Source organism: Macrotis lagotis, chromosome 2 (assembly GCF_037893015.1).
Source record: "Macrotis lagotis isolate mMagLag1 chromosome 2, bilby.v1.9.chrom.fasta, whole genome shotgun sequence".
Classification (NCBI taxonomy): Eukaryota; Metazoa; Chordata; class Mammalia; order Peramelemorphia; family Peramelidae; genus Macrotis; species Macrotis lagotis.
Genome location: NC_133659.1, coordinates 266,050,266 through 266,074,139, shown reverse-complemented (window position 1 = coordinate 266,074,139; position 23,874 = coordinate 266,050,266). Strand labels below are relative to the sequence as shown.

At 34.3% G+C, this 23,874-nt stretch overlaps 1 protein-coding gene and 1 long non-coding RNA gene across 14 annotated transcripts in view; one reads left to right on the top strand and one right to left on the bottom strand.

Moving 5' to 3' along the window:
- The window catches only part of LOC141514944 (uncharacterized), a 62,436-nt gene extending 60,183 nt beyond the window's left edge, over window positions 1-2,253 (top strand). The window contains exon 5 of the long non-coding RNA XR_012476157.1: window positions 1,781-2,253. This is a non-coding gene — a long non-coding RNA (uncharacterized LOC141514944). The remainder of the gene's footprint in view (window positions 1-1,780) is intronic.
- Window positions 1-23,874, bottom strand: part of CNOT2 (CCR4-NOT transcription complex subunit 2) — a 171,866-nt gene that overhangs the window by 98,912 nt on the left and 49,080 nt on the right. For 7 of the 13 annotated variants that reach the window (XM_074226130.1, XM_074226135.1, XM_074226129.1 and 4 more), the window contains one exon: window positions 8,216-8,288. The exons of 1 other annotated variant lie outside the window; for it this stretch is intronic. In XM_074226130.1, coding sequence (XP_074082231.1) covers window positions 8,216-8,288 — 73 coding nt within the window. Of the gene's footprint in view, window positions 1-8,215; window positions 8,360-23,874 lie in introns of all 13 variants that reach the window. 5 more of the 13 variants (XM_074226131.1, XM_074226136.1, XM_074226142.1 and 2 more) reach the window with 1 other exon arrangement.

Sequence of the window (23,874 nt, the reverse complement as noted above, 5' to 3'; positions counted from 1 at the left end):
ATATTTTTAACAATTTATCTGATAAGTCATAGATATAATGACTATCAATCAACCTTAAAGTTGACAAATCTGGGAGACATTAGCTAACACACTTTAGAGGTCAGGAATTCAAAACAAAAATAAAAACTTCAACAAGGCAGAATATTGGACTAAATCAAATAAGACAAAATTTGGTGAATGCAAATGTACATTTTATTTGGGATTTAAAAAAGGGCAAAATGGAAAAGATGTAGTAAGATAGCATTTTACCTAAAAAAAGATTTAGAGATTTTAGTGGACAGCAAGGTCAATGTGTCAACACTGTTATGATATGGAAGCCAAAACAATTTAATATAATCTCAAGTTACATCAAGAGAAGGCATAATGTCCTGGACTAGAGAAATGTTAGTGATATGGAACTCTGCCCTGATCAGAGTACAGTAGACCAGGGTGATCAGTTCTAATAATTACAATCAAAAAATGGAAAAGGTTTCTCAGAGGTAGCTAGTTCCCCTTCCTGAAAATCTTCTACTAAAAGACACGTCTTATCAGGAATTTTAGAGGAAATTGTTGCAAGGTATGTTATAAAGGAGACTTTCATTCACATATATGTTGAACAACACGGCATTTGAGATGTTATATGATTCAAATATTCTGTGGAGAAAACTTCTCATTTATTTCTCATAGCTAGTCCCTTATGAAGTCCACTCAATTCTTTCTTTACATTACCTTCTTCATCTATTACTAACCACTCTTGCTATTCACATAGATTATTGCAATAATTTTTATAATTCCAGCTTCCACTCTTTCTCCCTTATCTAATACATCCTACATGCTGTTGTTAAATATTACCCTTAGGTGAACTAGTCACTCAATTCAATATGGATAAATAAAGTTCAAATTCCCATGTGGAGAATTGAAATTTCTAAATAATCTGGTGTCACTCTACCTTTTCCAACTTGTCCTCTCATACTACGCATACTATCATTCATTCATTCATTCATTCATTCATTCATTCATTCTATGTGCCTTTCAGATTTTGCTGAAGTATTTTTCAATACTTAAAAGGTTTCCTTGAATTAGACCTCAACTCCAATATGATCTCTAAAAAGTCTCTATGGGGGAGCAACTAGGTGGCATAGTAGAAAGAGTACCAGCCCTGGAGTCAGGAGGACCTGAGTTCAAATGTGACCTCGCATACACATAATAATTATCTATCTGTGTGACCTTGGGCAAGTCACTTAACCCCAGTGCCTTGCCAAAAAAAGTCTCTAAGACTCTTTTCCCAAACCCAAACTCCCACTCAAGAGTTGAGAACAATTTCTCCCACATTAGATCTTATTTAGAACTCAGCTTACATTTTTTCTTTCATTATAAATTTATTTTTAATCTTTTTTATCATGAATGTAATAAATATCAACAGATATGCTTCAATATTAAAATTAACAGAAAAGGATCTATATATAAAAAGTGATTATTTCATAGACCTGTTAAAGTGTGGTATTACTAATTAACATGATGGGAGAATATTGCCCTTTTTGTTAATGTTCACATCAGAGTTTCTGCTTTTTTCAGTATGATTTTTTAACTATATACATCTACTATATAATATTTTGTACTGATTATCTGTGCACATCAAGTTCCCATTCGACTATAAGCACCTTGAAATCCCTGGTCCTTCTTGCTCATTTCCTCTTTCATTTGCCCTCTGAGGCACCCTGTAGAATTAAAAACTGTAAAGAGACACAAGATATGACTATAGCAGAAATGAAGTAATGACCTTGATTTTTTTTTCTTATAGCTGAAAAGCTTTGCTGCATATGAATCTTCGCTGACTACCCAGTGCCTCTAGAATAAAAGTGAACAGTTTAGTAACTCCTTTCCAGACTTACTTCAATGCCAGTGTTGCTCACACACACTCCAGATACCCTCCATTTGAGCCAAACTGGCCTGCAAGCTTCTCCCTGAATACAAGTACTTCCCCTCCTTGCTCTGGGCCCTTGGACATGCTATCTCACTCATTCCTGGAATGCATCACACAACACATCAATGCCTATTTGAATCCTGAGCTTAGGATTCTGTTTAGATGCCTTTTGCTATAGGAAACTTTTCCCAGTTCCCCTGGTGTGCTCTCTCTTCAAATGATATTAGAATTCTATCTGTTAAGATGTAGTACCCTTTTCCTCTACCAGAATGGAAACTCCTTTAGAAAAGGACTGTTTGTGACTTGCATCCTCAGTGTCTAGCACTGGAATATCACCCAAAGCACAGTAATGAAGGCTTAACAAATACTTTTTCAAGAAGTTAAATGTTATATGCAATAAGATAGGAAAAATAAAGCCTGAATATAAAAATATTAAATAATTCTTAAGAAATCTACATTAATAAAATAAAAAGACTACTTAAAAACCAAACTACATTACCAGAACCGAAATGAGTATCGTAAACTTGGAAATATAGAGAAATCAAAAATTATAAAAGTTAATTGAGATCTCTAATCTATGGCTTAAAACTGATACAAAGAAACAGAAGACATGAATATATAGGTTCACAGAAATTTAGAAGTGAAAGGGATTATCAGTGGTTATCTTGGTCAACCCCTTTATTTTTACAAGGAGAACCCCTAAGAAAGTTAATGACCTGCATACATGGTTAGTGTTTGAGAAAAGAATAGAGCAAAATCTCGTGTCTCCCCCCCCCCACACACAAAAGAAATATCCAGGGTTTGGGGGGTGGAGGAAGTAGGTAGGAGTCAAGGAGACTTAAGAAAATGTTTGCTTTGATTTTTTTTTAAAGGGGAAATTTATTACTTGGTGCTCATAATGCCTAATTAGTATTTTCCAGTGAGGCTTGGTGAGAAAAGAACATGCCTCAATCAGGAACATCTGGGTTTAAATCCCACCTCTGTCATGAAATAGCTCCAACTCTGGACAGTTAACAACCTTCTAGTTCTACAATAAACTTTTTAAAAATGATGAACAATTGTAGAACTGCATTCATACCAAGTTTCATAAACTGATGATATACATCACAGTTCTGTACTTAAAAAAAGGTTTGTATGCAAAAGTGAGCTCTATCTCAAATGTACAATATTCTATCACCTCCCTGAACAGCCAACGAATGAACAGTTGCCAACTGCTGAAAGGCACTGATGAGAGAGAGCATAAGAGAGGAATTTTATAACAAGATAAATAGAAGCCTGTGCATTTCTACAGGTTGAGACTAGACTTCCCCTTCCTTTCAGGCTCTCTCAGGGTTCCAGGGTAACTCTCCAAACCTCGAAGGTAGAGAATCAAGTATAGAGAGAGTCCTGCACAATCAGAAGGATTCTCCTTACCTGGAAGTTTCCTCCCTGTAAGAATGAATCCCTTCAGATAAATGATCCTTAGATTTTAATAGGCCATCTTTGAAAAACTGTCCAGTTTGGGTACTGACCCTCACGAGAGAAAATAACCTACTCCTGAATGAAGATACATTCCTTGGAATAAAATTACTAAAAAATTAACCCACTTCTATTTAAGAACTGTTGAAAAGGATTTTTTTTTTAATCCGATTCACAGTGATTCTGGCCTTTGATACAATTTCAAAGTCTACAATAGATAAAATCATAGAAAACCAAATTCAAATCAAAATGTGTTTGTGTGTGTGTGTGCGCGCGTGCACACGCACAAAGAGAAAGAATCCTTAAAAAGAATGAAATGATACAATGTGTAAACTAAGATGGGGATGAGAGGAAGACCCTTATTTATCCACCACTGATGGAAAAGGTTTTTTCCATTCAAACTTCAATGTTACTAACTAAAGATTCAGAGATACCTACTCATAAAAATACACATTTTAATGTTTTCATTCTGAGCTTATTTTTGTTATCAAGTACAAAGGATTACATATAGATTTAACTTTCTATAATAGAAAACTTAATATGATGTCCCCACTTTCAGAAATCCATTCTTCTGTTATATAATACTCCTAAGGAACTAATTTATGTTGGGCACTTTTTAGAAGAAGATGATTATTTATGCAGCATCTTCCACATTCCAGATAAAAGTCTCCTAAAATCATCAACATGTCCTTCTACAGTTCAGAACTGAACAACCCATCTTCTCCATATTCCTTCCTATTCTGTTGTTCTTCACACAATGAATGTTTATCAAGCAAGTAGGCATCATTTATTAAAATCCTATCACTTGTCGGGCACTGAGCTAGGTGGTAGAGATGTAAAGACAAAAATGAAGCAATCTCTGACTACAAGGTCTTTGTATTCCACAAGAAAGACAACACATTAAGGGAAAGGTATCATGTACAAGATTGTGTTTTAGCTGATTCCAAAGGAAAGAAGGCGTTTCTTGTAAGAGGAAAAGGAGTGGAAGAGGTACATTTGGGGGGGGGGGGCATGTGAGAATGTATGTAAAGGTCTGAAGATGGTAGAGGGAATGCTGTATATAAAGTACAGCAACATGGTCAGTTAGGCTAGACCAAAGAATGTATGGAAGGCAGAATAATCTATAAATAGAAAAAGGTAGGAAAGGTAGAAAAGAATTGTGTTGTAAAGGCAGCCCTGTAATGCAGTAGACAGAGCCCCAGACTTTGAATCAGGAAAACTCATGTTCAAATCCAACAACATCAGACACTTATTAGTTACATGACTGTGACTAAGTTAATTAAGCTTTGTTTACCTCATTTTGTTCACTGTGAAATGGAGGTACTAATAGCACTTACATCTTCCAAGGTTGTTGGGAGGATCAAATGAAAGAACATCTGGAAAGTGCTTAACAAGGCATCTGCTTCAGATATCTTCAGAATCTTGCCCATCCCCTGTCCCTCCTCTCCTATCAAAAAATTCTATGTGTGACACTAGGGATCGAATTGGTGCTGGCAGTTGTGTTAAGGATGAACTGTAACTGAAGCTCTTGGAGGGAGAGGACTATATGAGAAGCAAAGAGGGCCTGAAGCAGGATGGTCACCACAGTTAAGGAACCACAGTAAGATGGTCACCACAGATGAGAGAGTTCTGTAGTAGAACTGACCAGGCCTGGAGGCAGTTTTTCAAAAGTGACTGGTGATAGAAACCAGGAAGTTCAGAAGGATAGGATAAGTAAGTGCTTACTATGGACCAGGTATTTGAATACAAAATAAAAGTGAAACAAATCCTTTCTTTCAAATTGAACAGTCTTCTCAACTAAATCTCAATTATGGTTTCAAAAATTTGGCATCTTTCCTTTTATAAACTGAGTTTTTCAGTACCTAATGGAGTTGGCCTAAACTATCTAAAAAATATAATCCAATATAAAGTATATTCTACCAAAACATTTTTAAAATTTGAATCTTCAAGTTATATTTTTTTAAAAATATGTTATGTTAGCTATTCTGCATATGAAAACTGATACATCAAATTCACTTAAAATCAGGTACGTATCTTGTACTTTTATTCATATATGCCACACATGCAAGATAGTTTTTCTGTTCCAAATTGTGGAAGTTCCTAACACATATATGCAGCATCCCTATTCAGAATTAAACTAATACATATAATTTATGGATGACATTATGCCATGAGTACATACCTCAGGTTTATTTCAATACTTAAGCAAAAAAAAAAAAAGGGGGGGGAGGGGACAGCTTATTTCAAGTATATTTTAGTGCTACATCTGCAATTGCAAAACAGAAGAGAATAGTAATTTCAGCCAAAATATTTTTCTAACAAACCTAAGTGACTTATTTATTTGAAAATTATAGCACTATAACAAAGGGATACATCAATAAAGATGAATAGTATGAAACTCTTATTTTTAAGAGCCTATTCCTAAAAGTTTAAATTTTTATTAGTTTTCTCTTTCATAAACACAATGTTTTTTATGATAAATTGAAATATTTGTGGGACCAATTAATCATGCTAAAAATATTTAATCTTATTGCTAAAATCATTAATCTTATCAGTAATCACCCATTTCTTCAACCCATATGGAAAACTGACTATACAGTTCTACAATCCAGGTTTGGAAACAAATAAATGTATAATGTTTTATTTAGTCACCACATATTCGTAGAAATCCTGGTAGGCTAATCCTGGCTAAGGCACCTTGAAAATGATATCTCATGGAGAAAACGAGAATGGAGAAAGGATTCTATTAAGAAATCCTGTAAGAAACCCACTCCAGTATCCTGTTGTCAGGGCAACTGAAGATACAAAGTCTCAATTTAATCTTTCTTAAAAGTCATATACATAAATTAAATCATGAAATTCTAGAACTGGAAGAGATTTAAAGGCAACATTATGCTTTGCTTGATTTAACCAAAGAAGAAACTAAGGCTTAGTGGTTAATGTGGTTAAAAGCATAATGATAGTATTAGCTATATTATAAATAATGTCTCAATCTTATTTCAATTTATAAATACTTTCTTCGCAACAGTCCTGTGGGCAGGTAATAAAAATAGTACTATCTTCATTTTTCAGACAAAGAAATTGAGGTTAAGAAGATAAGTGACTTGACTTGCCCAAGGTCAACAATACAGGGAAATGAAAAGGAATGGTTTGAACACAAGTCTCCTGATTCCAAATCAAGTTTTCTTTCCATTTTAAAATAGCACCTTATTTAAAACCTCTTCTTTTCTCATTCCTACTTGTTGAAAAAAAAAAAGAACAAATGGACTGAGATTATTCTAAATCCAATAGTTACTTACAACAGGTTATTGGGGCTGCTGTTAAACCAATTTAATTTCTTGTATTACAAAGTAATAACATTTCAGAGCTATAAGGGACATTAGAGATCAAAGATTGTCACCCCCTTCCCTTACAGATTAGGTAATTAAATTCCATAAAAATAAACCAATTTGCCCTATTAGAAGAGTAAGGATTGACCTCTTCACTCTTACACCAGTGATCTTTTTGCCACCTCTTCTCTCCTATACTGCTCACTATCTGATCTGTCATACTAAAGGGAGAAAGAAAAGGAAGGGAAAGGGGTGGGGGAGAGAGAGCGTAAGTAGAGGGGAAGTGAGAGGAGAGGTAGGAGATGGGAAAGGAGGAGACAAGAGATAAGGAGAAGAGAGGGAGAGAAGAAGAAAAGAGGGGCAAGAGAGGAGGAGCGAAAAAGAAAAAAAGAGAAAGGAGGAGAGATAAAAGTATATGACTCACTCCATTCCTTTCATCATCCTTGGTATTCACTACTGTGTAACTGCATCTAAAGCAAGGGATCTTAACCAAGGATCTATGGACTAATTTAAAAAATACTTTAACAAATAAATTTCATTTAATAAACATATTATTTTCTTTTGTAATTCTATATATTTTACATTATGCATTTATGTTATTATGAGAAGTGGTCTGTGGATTTTGTCAGATTTATAAGTTCTTTATACAAAAAAATTAAGAACTAATAAGGGGAAAAAGAAGTGGAGAGGAAGAATCTCACACATTTAAATCTGAGAACATGTATATTAGTATTAACTGAATTCTTCTAGACTGCAGGTAAAAGGGGAGCACTACATAAAATGGAGCATCTTTGGAAAAAAAATAATCAAAGGCCACTTTTTTAAAAATTTTATCCAAGTGACAATTTCTTAAATCAACTTAAATGAAATGCTTTTTTTTTTTTAAAAAAAGTTACCTATTATATGGATATTATTTAATTTATCCTGAAAACAACCCTTATGGTTATATATGAGAGAAGATATAATTGACTGATTTTATGAAGAACAAGTAATAGAACCTTAGGTACCATAAGTTCCTAGCAAAATCAACAGAATAAAAAATTGTCCCAATAATCAGACATTGTATCAAACAGTTAAGTTTCTCACTTACTTTTTTTCTTATCTGCCATCTTCCAGTTTTGTTAAAATTTCCATTACAATATTTCCAAAACTTGAATGCAAGAGGTACAGGTTTAATCTTACCAAAATTTTCAGAAGAGTTGTTGATTCATTACTACTATGTAATAATACTTTTGAACAGACTAGAAAAATATTTGAAGTAGATCATATATCAAAAAAAAAAAAAAAACCCAAATTTAAATTGTGGTTCTAAAGGAGTATCCTTAATGATAGGCTTTAAGCAATATCTTGATATGGGAAAAAACTGTCTGATTCTTTCATTTGTCTAACATAGTTTTTAAACTGCTTAAATGTAATCACGCTTTCTCAAAGTGATTCACACCTAACTTTATCATCCTGGTTGATATACATCTAAACAATTTTATGAAAGTGATTAATGGAAAAAGTGAAAAAAATAGGGTCTTACCTGGTAGTTTCTTTTCTCAGATAATGTATGTCCATCAGTCCTCACCATAGAGTCGTGTCCTTTCCTCACAGTACTGGAGGCAATCAAACAGAACTGTCACTCAAGGGTCGTGTCACAGGAAGGACCGCCCACCAAGTTCTCCCTCTAGAGTGGAATTATCCAAAAGCCGTCAAAATTACTAACATGTAAAAAATAAGAACAGCAGCAAAAATATCCAATATGATACATAAAAAAACAAAATGAGAAAAAACTAAAAACAAAACCTTCCTGTATAACATCTTAACAGATTCCCCTTTCATAAACTTGGGGGATGCTGGACTAGCAGGTATGCTTTACCTGAAACAAGAAATTATCCAGGTATGAAAACTTCCCTCTCTCTCTCTCCAATTAAAACCATCTGCCAGAATTAATGACAAGGAAACAAGTAGTTCATAGAGAGGGAAAATCGGACAGACAAATAGTCTGCTCCCACCTATTTTCTTTTTTAATAAACACACTCTTGTCAGGCTCAGAAACTTCTCAGGATGACTGAAGGTGCAACCTAACAACACTAAACTAATAACACTTCTTTTAAATATGACCAGTGACTGACTAAACAATGTCTTTTCCAAAGATTGCTTTTCTCATAATCTATTTAAAGCAATTTCTCTAGAGTAAATTTTAATTATTTGCAAATAAACAATCACTTATGAAATTTTAGGCCAATATATACAAAATGGCAATTCCCCACAATGAACATAATGAAAACGACGAATATTCTGAAAGCTATCATCACATCCTTTCAATCTTCATTATAATGCTGAATCCTTTTGTTTATACATATAGATTATATAGATATATAGACATATAACATTAAAAAAGAAGGTAGTGTTGACAATTTAAAAAGAGATGGCAATACTGAATTTCCATGGCATGTGTAACATTAAAAAGTACTATAACTATTCAGAAATCATTCAAGCAGATATAATAATTACCAGAAAAATAATACTGACTGTAAAAGTGATAGGTTCAAGAATTCAAAATAAGTTAACAAGGACTTAAAAAACATGATGGTAAGTTTCCTTGCCAAAAGTTTTCTCATCTAAGGCAATTTTAACAAAACCACTAAAGTTGAGGTATATAAGTATCGAATCCTTATCTACACATTAAGAAATGTGGGAGATGGTTTTCCCCCAGACACTCAGTAAGCTTTTTACAGTCTCAACCACCCTTTAAAAATACTTTCTCTTCTAGATAATGTTAATGTTGGCAGTATATTCTGACAAATATGACCTTTGAACTTTAATAGAAAAATCATTTTGGAATACAGAAGCACACAGATTCTGTTAACACATTTTAGTATCTGTCTTGATGACCAGGTTATCACATGCTGTTGGGATGGACAACTTAAGCTATATATCCTATGTATATGTCTATATTTGGGTCAGACAGTACAAATGGGATAGCAAATTAGTTCCAGAATTAAATAGGAGAAAAATGGACTGCATTGTCTTTAGGAAATTACAATTCTACTTTGAAAGGACCCAAATCTCACCCAAAGACTTATTTTTTTTAATATCAGTATTATTTTGAGGTAGTTTTCTGACTAAACATTATTTAACCATCTATTAAATCAGAAGATTTCAAAATTACTATCAACAGAAAGCAGTGGAAAAACTAATGATAGCTGTGAGTCAGCAGCAACATCCAAGAAATGGAAAATTTCAAATAAGAACAGGAGAAAAAACTAATTATCATGGAAACAGAGATAGCAACAAAAGATGGACTAGGACTAGTAAACTGAGTAAGGTGAGGGATGCCAGTTAGACAACCAATCAGAGGGCTCCCTAGCAAGTTCCACATCACCTTGAGATCAGGAAAAAATAAGGAAGAACGTCCAGGACAGAGCTCCTGTGGCAAATTTATGGAAGAACTAAGCCAAGAGTAAAGAAGGATGAACAAGGAGGGAACATCCAAATTGTTGAGAATACAAATCTATTAAGTATTGTAAATGTATTCTACAATAAACTGTGAAATCTTTAATCTATGGGACTAACTTGGCCAAAAACTGCCAGGATAATCAGTCAGCCAGTCAAAAAGCACATGTCAGGAACTGGGGATATAAAGAAAGGCAAAAGACAACTCAATGAAATGGAAGAGACAGCATGTAAATAACCATGAACAAACACATTATATACAGAATAAAATTGGAGAGATTCAAAAGGAAAAATACTAGTTAAGGGGGATCAGAAAAGGCTTCTTGAAGAAGGTTGAGTTTCACCTGAGACTTAAAGAAAGCTAGGGGAAAGCCAGGAGGAAATGAAGGAGAGAATTCTAGGCATGGGGGACAAGCCTGTGAGAATCAGTAATGAAATGATTAAATACATTTTAATGAAAAGTGGTATTAAAAAAAGATCGTACAAACAGATAGCAAATTAGTCCTAGAATTAAACAGGAGGAGAATGAACTGGATTGTCTTCAGGAAATTGCAATGCTATGTAAAGCAGTATCACTTTTTAAAATTGGTATCACTTTAAATATGGTATTTATTTTTTTTAAGGTTTTTGCAAGGCAATGGGGTTAAGTGGCTTGCCCAAGGCCACACAGCTAAGTAATTATTAAGTGTCTGAGGCCGGATTTGAACTCAGGTACTTCTGACTCCAGGGCCGGTGATCTATTTACTGCGCCACCTAGCCACCTCATAATATGATATTACTTAAAAAAAATTTTTTTAAAGAATCAGAAACTAAAAAAAGCCATTGATCTCCTCTAATGGGGAATCACCTCAAAAATTTTTAAGTTCCTTTGAAAACCATATAATTCTATTAAAATAACTTAATTTCTTATGAAACTGGTTCAAAACCTTAGAGTATATAATTAATAACTCCTAGGATACATTTTTAATCTAAATTATAAAGGGACTCTTTCTCTTCAAATTTGAATGTCTTATTTTGAGGATTTGAGTGAACTCTTTCTCCAAGATATCTAGCTCTAGAGCAGAGGTTTGAACTGATTAGATATTAAGAATGTTCATATGGAGGTTTTACAATGAATCATTTAGATCTCCAAAAAATAAGTCCATTAGAAAGATATGGAATAATCATTATTAGAAATGTTAGGTAGACAAAGAAAAACAACTCAGGATAACAATTTATCTTAATCTCAGTTTAAATTTTTATGACTGTCAGGGAAGGGTAAAGAATAAGTATTTCTATAGATTGCCTTCTATGTTACTGGCATTATAACTAGTCCTTTATAAAAATTATCTCATTTGATCTTCACAAGCTGTTATCACCATTTTAAAGCTGAGGAAACAGAAATAAACAGAGATTAAGAAGTGATTTATCCAGGGTCACACACGTTAGTAATATCTAAGTCCACATTTGAACTTGGATTTTCCTGATTCTACCACTATCCTAGTTATGCTATCTCTAAACCAGGGCTGCCCAACCTTACTTTTAAAAGTTTTAATTGAAACAACAGACAATATATTTTGATTTGTCATTTTAATGAAAGCTCTGGAGTAGCTTGACTTCATTTACCAAAGCATTTGGTAAAACCACAAGGAGAAACATAAAATCTTACTATGGGTTGCACATAAAGCTTTGGACAGACCTGCTCTAAACTATAAGAATAAATTTTGCAGAAACTTCATATGTGGGTATTGCATTTCATTTCTGGAATTCTGTACTATTAAAAATACTACTCCTTTATCATTGCTCTATTCCCAATAAATCAACAGAAAGCACAAAATTTTGGTAATTTGTAAGCAAGGATGGTTTTCTCTTTAAAGTATTAACCACTGATTTTCTAATGATGCATATAAGAAAAGTAAATTCAAATCAATATTATGTTCATATGTACCCCTTAACTTGTATCTCAATGTTATCACAAACAAGATCACATGAAGTTCTACAAAAATATGATAGACTTTTCATTATAGTTAAACACATTATTTAAACTGTTCTGTCAGTTGTATCTTCTAGTTCTCTGAAGTGAAAGAGTAAAAACAAAAACAAGCAAACAAAAATACCCCAAGACTCCATACCAGGGAATTCCCAATTTTGGCCAAAAATTCATTCTTTTTTTCATAGAATATCTTGAAATATTCTTATACCTTAAAGATCCACTCAGCAACTTCTACACATACTTGTATCAGGAAATCAAGATTTGTGATCTATCTATATTCTCACTCTTGGTGATCTCACTAAGTTTCCATGGATTCAACTATTATTTCAATGCAACTCCCAGACCTATATATCAAGTCTGTTTTCTCCTGACCTTCAGCTCCAAATTGTCAATTACACATTACATATTTTCACAGGCACATCAAATTCAATATAGGCAAAATTAAAGCTTATCTTTTCTCAAATATCTTTCATTCTTCCTAACTTTTGCATTTTTGGTTAAGGGTACCATTGATTTTCCAATCTCCCAGACTGGTACTCTTATAGTCATACTCAACTCTTTTTTCTCTATCTACTTCACCCTTAGAGCTAATCAGGAGACAAATTTTGTTAATTCTACCACAATATATTACTGACCTCTATACTCACACAGCTACCAACTACCCTGACTCAGGTACTAATCATCTCTCATTTGAACTGTAATAAGTTTCCAAATTAGTCTCTCCAATTCAAATTTCATCCCTTTCCATTCAGTTGATAAATGGATATTCCTGAAGTAAAGAACCTTCTTGTTTCTAGGATAAAATACAAAATCCTCTCTGACTTTTATAACCTGGTTCCATTTTACCTTTTGGGGAATATTTATTAATTTCCTTAACATATTCTTCAACTTGCAGTTTCCCAGACAAGACACACTGTTTCCCTTCTACATGTCTCTGCAGAGAACCAAGCCAATCTAGACCTCACTCCCCTAATCACTTAAGGGAATCTTCAGCTTCCTCCAAAACTTGGCTCAACTGACAAAAGTAGTCTGACATACAGCAAGGTAAAAGCACTGAAATGAAGAATCAAAAATATTAGGTGAAATCCCAACTCTACTGCTTACTGTTTCTAAGACCAAGGGCAAGTCAGTTAGCCTCTGGACCTCAGTTTCTTCATGTTTAAAATAAGGCGATTGGACTCAATAACCAATTTTTAAGTGCTATCATCCAGTATACTAAGCTAGATTTTAGGATCTATAATGCTAAGATCCTACCAGTCATGAACATTCTCTTTATTACATCTAAATTTCACATATTTTATATTTCCTTTTCTGAATATATGTTGTTTTTATCCAATTAAATGCAAGCTCCTTAAAGACAGGATCTATTTTTAAACTTTCACTGTGTATAACAAAGTGTCTAAAACATAAATGCAAACACTGAAGAAAAGCTAATAATCACAAACACAATTTACAAAATAAATGAATAGGAATTTCCTACATGTTCACTTTTGTCAGATTGAAAAAAAAGTTCTTCAGCACCTCCCGTTTTTAAGATACCTTTTGCATAAGAACTTGAGGAATACATTTTTTGTGAAGATGAATGAAGATGAAGGCTAATTACATTTGATTGTTTTTACATTTTTTTTCACATAGTCCTTCAAGTCAATGATTCTGAAACCTCATAGGACCGGTCACAAAAGAAAGTCAACCACTGAAATGTAATATTTTAAAAAATCAGTACTACAGAGGCAGCTAGGTGGCATAGTAAATAGAGCACCAGCCCTGGAGTCAGGAGGATCTGAGTTCAAATTTGGCCTCGGATATTGCCTTGCAAAAAAGCAAAATTTTAAATTAAAAAATAAGCACTAGAAAAAAAATACTTTTCAAAATTAGTTTGTAATCTCTTGGGAGCATGTCTTCGGACTACGGTGTGAAGTTTCATAAAATAAGGAATAAAAAATTCTATAAAAGTAACGTTATTATTTTTCTACTTTCTCAAAAACTAAGGTTTTAGGTACCTAATCCTTTTGTTAAGAAAGCATTCTATTTCCATGAGGCTTCTGGAATAAAATTCACTCTTTGGAATACTGGATTTAACTCTCATGTTGTTAAATTCATTTTCACCAGACATTCTGCTACAATAAAATATCTTATACTATGAAAGAAAGATAATAAATTTACCACAGGCTTATTATTATTATACTTCTTGAATCAATGCTTTACTACCAGTGAGTCACTGAACTCAGAATCTAATCAACTGAAATACTGTTCTGTTTTCTAGAAACAACTATTTAGATTTGAAGATAATTATATTACCAAAGGAAATAGTTCTCCAAAGAAAAACAGCAAAACTGTATGAAAAATTACTCCAAATCACAAAGGAAACACTAATCAAAACAAACTCTAGTTTTTAACCTCAAACCCCAAACTGACAAATGACAAAAATGAAAATAATCAAAAGTGGCTAAGATAGTAGCTATTGGTCTAATCATTATGGAATACAATTTATAATTATGCTAAAAGAAAGATGTGACTAGATGTCTACTCCCCAAGTAGAGACAAACACAATTAGTTATTTGCTCTCAAGGAGGTGAGAGATAGAAAAAATCCCAAAACAATCTTCTGTGGCAACAAGAAGATAGATAGGGAAATCATTAAACTATCTATAGTATATAAGTGCAATGAACATTATTGTTTCATAAGAAATGAATTCAGAAAGGCATGGGAAGAGTTTGTAAATGACAGTAAAAATAACATATATACTATGACTAAAAAATGTAAATTATAAGGGTGACAACACAACAAAACTCAAATGTTGGGTTAATATGACAAAATATGACTTATTTCTAATAAATATATTCCAATATAATTGTTTCCTTTTGAAATTTTATGTATTTCATTTATTTAAAAATATTCCAAGGAGGAATCCATGGGTTTCATCAGAATGCCAAATTGGTCCATTACATAGACCAAAAAAAAATTTAAAAAAAGGTTAAGAATGCCTAATATAGGGGCGGCTAGGTGGCGCAGTGGATAAAGCACCAGCCCTGGAATCAGGAGTACCTGGGTTCAAATCTGGTCTCAAACACTTAATAATTACCTAGCTGTGTGGCCTTGGGCAAGCCACTTAACCCCATTTGCCTTGCAAAAACCTTAAAAAAAAAAAAAAAGAATGCCTAATATAGAAAGAGATAGAGTCTGAAACTTAGATAATGAAAAGGAAAAAAGAGAGACCAAAGTATTAGGCAGTTTAAGAGACAATTCTGTCCAAAAAAATAGTCAACAGTTTCAAAGGCAGCAGAAGTCAATAAAGTTAAGAAAATTTGCTAATTTAACCTGACTTAGAGACCTTTGGGCAAATCACTTTAACTTTTTTCTTCCTCAATTTCCCTGTAAAAGGAGAAGGCAGAAAGAGATTGCCACAATCATCCCCACAGCCCTACATTTAATCTTTTGTAATTATGAATACAAAGCTACATTTCTTCTGGGCATTCAATAAATGCTTTAGCACAAAACTTGGATAGTTTAAGTTTTCCTAGAATAAAACAAGGTTCTATCATCAAAATTATGAGTAACGCTGCTAGTTTCATCCATATAAAAATATGCTAACAGAGTAACTTTATGTTTAAAAAATGTAACTACCAGTTAAGCCAAACATTAAAATGAAATTTAATTCTCAACTCATAAATCTTAAAACTTACCCAAATCTTCTCTAATTAAATACTCAGAATACTGAAGAGAAACTCTACTGACTAAAATGTGTGCGTGTCATTTTTCAGAAAATAATTGTTACTGAAACTTAATAAAAGCCTAGGTATCTTGAAACCATTTTCATTGAGAAGTTTTTCAGGCCTGTTTGACTCTATGACCCAACTGGAGTTTTCTTGGCAAGGATACTAGAGTGATTTGGCCCTTTCCTTACAGATAAGGAACTGAGGCAAATAGGCTTAAATAACCTGTCCAAGGTCACCCAGCTAGTAAGAGTCTGAGATTGAATTTGAACTCACAAAGAGGAGTGTTCCTGACTACAGACCAGACACTGAGTCACATAATTGTCCCTTTTGAAGTTTTATGGGAATAAAAAACATTAAAAAAAATTTTATGGAAAAAAGGTAAATATATAGTATTTATTATTTCAAAATTCAATAGAAAGTCATTAGAAAGATGAAAGGGATTTTTTACAGAGAGAAGGAACCAAGGAGACTTAAATTTTTTTGCTCCTTCACTTCAACTCCATTTTTAGGGGAAAACCAAAAGTCATCAAAGAGTAGATTATTACATATTAGTTTCCCCCTTAGGCTTTCTTCATATAATACTTATAATAAAATTTTAATTTTAAGTTAGTTACTATTCATCAGGAGGGTGTTAGGATTTAAGTTGAAGCAACAATCTATTCTTTTTTAATAGTTCAAATGAAGCATAAAAGTTCTAGAAATTGAGGATACAAAGACAAATGCTGAAAGAAAAGAGAGAAAAGTTGAAAAGGGAGTCAGAAGATCAAAATGATCTGCTCCACAGCGGGGGTGAGAAAAGCAAAACCCCAAACAGGTGGTCCCATTCCTCTTACACTAAATGCATTTCCTCATTCAACCAATATTTAAGTTACTCTATGTTCCAAGTATAATATAAGGTGATGCAACTGCCACAGAATGAAGTATGCTGGTCTTAATCTTTATACTTTTCACAGAAGCAATAATATATCACATACAGTATTAGTCTTCTATATTTTCTCAGGGAGCTCTTTTCTAAGATGTGAGTGACTATCTCCCTGCAAAATGACAATTAACATTCTCCACCCCCCAACCTGTCCAAATCAGGTACCCTTTCACAATCTGTCCATACCATGATAAGAGCTCACATTTCCTACATAGCATTATCTGCTATCTCCCATCCAATACACAGACCTTTACCCAAACAAGACTGCAAAATTTCACTTCCCTAGTGAAGAATTTACAGTGCCTAAAAAAGAAGGGGGGGAGGGGAAGAGAAAATGGAAAAGGGAAAGGGAGGGAGGAAGACAATAAGCATATATATAGAACCTGGGTGGCAAACACTATACTTTTCTTTATAAATATTAACTCATTTGAATCTTACAAGACACTTTGAGCTAGGATTGAAACAACAATAAACTTAAGTGCCTGTACAACTCCTTTCAGAAGATCTCAACTAAAGTAACTCTATAGTTGTTATTTGTCAAAGAGGGTCAATGAAAAGGTTAGAAGAGGGAGCTTGTGGTAAAAAATGGTTGTCAGAGTATCTGGCCTAGAGTAGCTGCTTAATAAATTTTTGTCATTTCTTCTTCCTATCTGAAGAAGAACAATGACATCACACAGGATGTCATGATTTGCAAGTGAACTGCATTTAAGTGAGACACAGTTGCCCCAAGTTATCAGCCTCACTCTCCTTTGGAGTCATCAAAATCCAGTGGCAGGACAAAAGTAAAGACCTGGCCCAGGATGCTGAATGCCTATTGTTTTCATCTGTCCATTCCATCACTGAAAATCTTCACATGTTTGGGGTAAACATCCTCTTAACTCAGTAATGGGTTTAGGGGTCAATGGGTTGTCAGCCATTTACTTGGATACCAGAGAAAACTTGGTGACAGGTGGACACCAATGGTGGATGAGCAGCTCCCAAAAGGGCTCAGCAAGCCTCCATACCAGGGGTCAGTCCTCTGTGAACACTCATACAATCCTTACTCCATTAGTATCTTAAAATCAGACAGATGTCTGGCTCTGGTTTCTCCAAGTTAAAGAGAGATACTACCTATAAACACCCCTGGGTCTGCCAAATTGAATCCAGTTGCCTCAACTGAAAAGACTTAGATTCAGAACCAACCAATCCAACAGAGCTAACCCTTAATTTAATTTCTGGTCCTCATAGACTGTACTTTCCAAGATCTCCTAACTTTCTCATATTAATGGTTTGAAAGCTATGGACAGGTTTGGTGTTCACAGGTTTTGTTTTTAAACTGATGATTTATTTGTCTGAAAAATAGTTTGAAAACAAATCTTTACACAAAAGTAACTTTCTGAATTCTGGCTACATTTTTTTTCTGAACACTTGGAATTATCTGAGAAAACTGCAGTTATATTTATCTATAAAAAGAGTTTTCTACAGCTATAGTTTTGTGAAACCTAAATGCCAATGGAACCAGATCTAAGGTAACTTTGAGCACTCCTACCAACTTTCCAATCTCTAAATCTATTATAAACCATCACCTACCACTTCCTTAAATGACACAATATAATAAAGAGGCAAACATTCCATCTGTAAATTGTCTCATATGTAAATGCTGTTATGATTATTAAAATATAAAATTCACCTAAAAGCATTACTGTATTGAGAACAGTAGTAGTCAATGAAAAAAGCTACCATTATATATAGTGATCAGCAAATCCAAAATGAACAAAAAGTCTCCACAGTCAGAAAGATTGGGAACCAATGTCCTACAGTATAACCTCTTCTTTGGAACATGCCATTTTCAAGAGAGATTTTATTCAGCAACTTCTGTTGTGATGGGGACTAAGAGTACACATCCCAAAGGATATAGGACATGTATATAATTCAAAAAAATTATATATATAAACACAACTGATGAGGAGGGGGGGAAAGAACTTAACTAGGCTTCCTGAAGAAGACAGCACTTGAGCAGAGAAATGACAGTAACTAGGGATACCAGGAGGTCAAGGAAGAAAATATGTCACTTCAGACAGAGGGGCCAGACTATTCAAAGGCTCAGAAGCTAGAGACAGAAGGAGATTTGAGAAAAAAAAATGTGTGGGACAGTAAAACAGAAGACCGTAAAGGTAAGACAGGACCTGAAAGTGAAGTGCTTTGAATGTCACAGAAGAGTTTCTCTTTCATCCTTGGAGAAATGAGAAGCCACTAAAACCACTTAAGCCAGGGAGGGAGCAATGATAGTCCTTCGCTATGGATCAAATTCTACCAACTTCAAAATGGCAACTTTAAAAATGTCAGAATCAATCTTCTGAGGATAAATTAATTCTAGAGGTTCCATGAAATTAGGATAACAGAAGAGTCGGCAAATAAATGCTTTTCAAGCACCTGCTATGTGCTAGTCACTATGTCAAACAATGATAAGATGACAGATAGTATTCTCAAAAAGCTAACAATCTAAGGTGGGGGAGGGAAGAAAAAATTCAAACATGATAGATGAAGAAGCTACTTACAAGATAAACTGGAAGTAATCAAAAGAAGAAAGACTAGAAATAAGAGGGTTAGAAAGAATTTCTGGAAAAGAAAGGCAAGCCAAAAGGCAGAAATGAAGAGGGAGAGACTTCCAGGTACAAGAGACTGAACACCAGAAAAAAAAATGACCACAGACAGAAGAGTGTGGCTTGCTGAACAGCAAGGAAGTCAGCCAATGGCTCTTGATCACAGAGTATGGGTGATGGGGAGCTACTAGACAGAGTAGGAGGTCATGTAGTCAGACCTATGCTTTAGGATTGTTTTCACTTTGACAACTCAGTTCAGGATGGCCTAGAGTGGGATAGATTTTTGACAAAATGGTAATCATTTGATTCAAAGATATGATTCTCAAAATACAAGGAAATAAAAACCATTTTAACTTTTAAAACTAGCTTAATATTCAATTGATTCTTTTTGTTTGTTTTAAACTATAGGCTGACAAATCATTGTAAGTAGGATGTCATTCAGATTACTGAAGCCCACTTTGAAAAGCAAAATTTTATTTTATATATGAAAACAAGTTTAAAAAATTAACAATAACAAAATTTAGGAATTAAGGTAGTATAATATTACTAGAACTAAACTATATTTATAAATGGATAGAACACCAGCCCTGGCATCAGGAGGACCTGAGTTCAAATCCAGCTTCAGACACTTAATAATTACCTAGCTATATGACTTTTAGTAAGACTTAACCCCATTGCCCTGCAAAAAACCCCCAAGGAATAAATAAATAAATAAGTAAGTGAAGTGAGCTGAAAGAGTAATATGTTACTTGAGGCTAGTTTTTAAAAAAAAAGATAATTAAATGAGTACAACAGCCCAGATAATTCTGGTATATAATGCTGGTAAAGACCAGAAACAGAAGCCTGTGTGTGTAGCATGCATATGCCCAAGGCATTTAAGTTTGAGCTGCCAGGGAAAATGGAAAGCAGTTTTACTGAAATTAGGTTCAGATTAACACCTGGTACTATAGATGACAAGTTCCATGTGGATACACATTTTAAATGTAAATGCCACATTAAAAAAAAGAAAAAAGATCAGAGGAAAGGGTATGCTCTCACAACTATAATTAGAAGTTAATTCTTAGCTTAAATTTCATACAATTAAAGTTTTACATTAAAAACATTAGTAAAGGAAGGAAGAAAACAATTATTTATTAAGTATCTATGGGTCAGATACTATATAAGTAACTAAGAAATATTACCTCATTTGATCCTCACATGAACCCTGGAAGGTTGTTATAATTATTATCCCCATTTTACAGCTGAAGAAACTGAGGTGACCAGAGGTTAATTGCATCACAAACAGCTAGGAAGGATGTGAGGCAATCTATAAATTTAAGCCTCCTTTTAATTCAGGTCCAGCACAGTATCCAACTAAAACTAGAAAGAACTTTAAAGAAAAAGACAAAGGAAAAAATTGATATTAAATATCATTTATAAAACTGATATCCAAAGTCTATTAAGGAATTGGCATAAACATAAGACCAAGTGCTGTTCCTTAAATGACCATATGAGTATCTGCTCAAAAATAGTGACAAGAGAAATGCAAAAACCACATTGTGCAAAATGGCAAAAATGAGCCCCCAAAAAACCCACTGGAGAGACTATGTGACCTATGCAATGTTAGTAGAGTTGTGAATTGATTCAGTTTGCATGATATCAATTCAGAATTAAGCTCTTTCCCTCAACAAAATGGTTTCTATAGATCCTCTCAGCCACAAGATTTCACTACTATGCTTATACCACAAAGAAGTCAAAGACAGAACTGCAACTCTGACCATGTCTCTCTCCCAAATAATAAACTCCAATGACCTCTTTTGCATTTAACAGATATTGAACTCCATTTATACTATCACAGGATCAAAGACTTAGGGATATAACAAATTTCCAATGCCATCTCATCTATGTCCCTCTTCTATGATGAATAAGTGAAAGCCCAAGTAGATTAAATGGTTTGTCCTGGGTCAAAAAGGGGAACAGAAGCAGGATCTAAACTGAGGAAGTTTTTTTGATTCCTCACACTATAACAAGTTGGATTTTTTTTGAAAGTCCTTCCAAATCCCAAACTATTTTTCCAATCTCACAGGGTCTATCAATTAATCAATCAACATTTATTGAGTGATTATAATATGTGCGTGCATGGTGTGTGTGTGTGTGTGTGTGTGTACACTCCCCTTTGGGCACTGATCGCCATCTTCTTAATTCTTCAAAATAACATTGTATCTTCTCTCTCTGTGACTGTACACTGAGCATCCTCCATACCTGAAATGTGAACTCCACTTCTTCATCTCTTTCCTCAGAAAATCCTTATTTCCTTTAAGCAGTAGCTCAAGTATCATCATCTTTCCACATGAAGGTTTTCCTGATTCCCTCCAACTGTTAGTTAGTTGTCTACTCTATTTTACTACCTTGTATTTTTCTGTATTTTTTTATATTCATTCTGTGTGTATACATATATATATAAAAATACAGATATCTGCATAAATAGATGTATCTGTACATATACACACACATACATATAATGTTCTAAAAGTCTTACTGCACTTTAAACTTTAATAGGCTAAAAACTGCACTAAGATTCCTGGGACATCCTATATATCCTTGTGGTTTCCCCATTAGAATACAGGATCCCTGGGGGTGCATAGCTTATTTCATTCTGTGTATTTGCATTCTCAGCACTTAGGACAGGGCCTAGCATACAGCAGGTGCTTCAAAATCCATGTCAAATGGTCCTGTCTTCTCTCTCTCTCACTCATTCTTCCTAAACTGCCCTTTATTCTGACTATGATCTCCATTCCTTCTAACACCTTCATTCTAGCCTCATGTTACTCTTATCATCAGGACACTGGAGTTAACCAGTTCAACTAGACACTATTATTCTCAGTTCTTCAATACTTCACACCCCCATTTTTCTACCACCATTCTTGCATCTTGCACTGTCAATCCTCTCTCTCTGCTTCCTTCAGACTTCATCAAACCTTCAAGCCTGGTTCTTTCTCCTTCATCTCTTTCAACTTCCTTCTGAATGTTGTCTGTCCCCCTTATTAGATCTTTATTCATAACTGTACCCTCAATAGTTAATACAACACCTTGCACTTAGTAGGAGCCCTATTTGTTCCTATTCCCAAGCTGTTGAATAGTTAGACACAATCCTGAAACTGTCACCTGAGTTCACACTATCTAATATTTATTTCATTGTCCCTGCTGCAAGGCAATCCTTTTTATTCTTCCTTCACTATCTGTCTCTCATGTTTATCTCAGTGGTTCCTCCAAACTGCTTTCCTCAAAGAAGTTGGAATAATATTGTGAGGAGGAAAGAGGGGGGAGAAGAGTGGGGAATCCACTTAGTGAAAAAAGTCTGGCCAAATTCTGGCTCTGCTAATAACTAGCTACCTGTCTTCCGTAGGCTATCTGTAAAAAGAAGGGGGTTGATGTAGAAGATCTCTAAGGTCCCATGCAGTGTTAAATCTACATCTTATGCTCCCTCCACACTACCCATAATATCTTCACTTGGAGCATTTATAGCTTTCCAACTACACACATCAAAATTTCTCTACATTTCCATGATCTCTTCTCTTCTGCTAAAATCTGAATAAGTGGCCCTGCTCTTGACCAAGACTAACTCCTCCTCTCTACTAGTCTTCAATCCAATTCTTTTTTTATCTTCTAAAAGTTTGGTCCTTTGATCATTCCATCAATTTGTTGCTATCTCTCTCTCTCTCTCTCTCTCTCTCTCTCTCTCTCTCTCTCTCTCTCTCACACACACACACACACACACCACACACACACACAAAGAAAATCACTCTTTTTTCTGTTTTCTCACTATCTATTCAAATCTGACTGATTTCATAACTATGCACCTATACTGAATTCAAGGAAAACAAATACAGCTATCCCTTCTACATCACAACATTCCCCATCATGGTTTCAATATATCATTTGCTGCTAAGAAATTAAATGGTAATTCGGGGAAAGTTCTGTGGAAGTCACAGACATGTGAGGGATGGCAGATAACAGTGAAAATGTTTAGAAACTCAGAAATGCATAAAAATATACGTATAATATTGTATAGTATCAACATTTCATATTTTTAATACCATAATAATTCAGATTTCTTTTCTGGTATGGGGGGGAGGGGGACAAAAAAACTTTACATATATTTTTCCACCTAATCTCCTCAAAATGGAAGAATTAACCGTATACACAAATCGTGTCCAAAAAAGTCACTTTCTGTACTTTGGGGTATGAAAGGTAGGTTTGAGAATCATCAGCATAAGATGGTAATTAAATCCTTAGGAGCTGATGGGGTCATTAAGTGAAGTAGTCATAAAGGAGAAGAAAAGGTGGCCCAGGACAGAACCCTAAGGGACACCTATGGTTTGAAGCAAAGGAAACAGAGAAGAGATCAAATGGATAGAAGGAAAATAAGGAGAGAATGGTGTTACCAAAACTGCCAGAACCACCAGGATATCTATCCTGTGCTTATTTAATTCCATTAATAACCTTTGGAGACACTAAAGGATTCTAAAGGGACCCTTTTTTTTTTCAGCCTCACTGCATCATCATATAGTG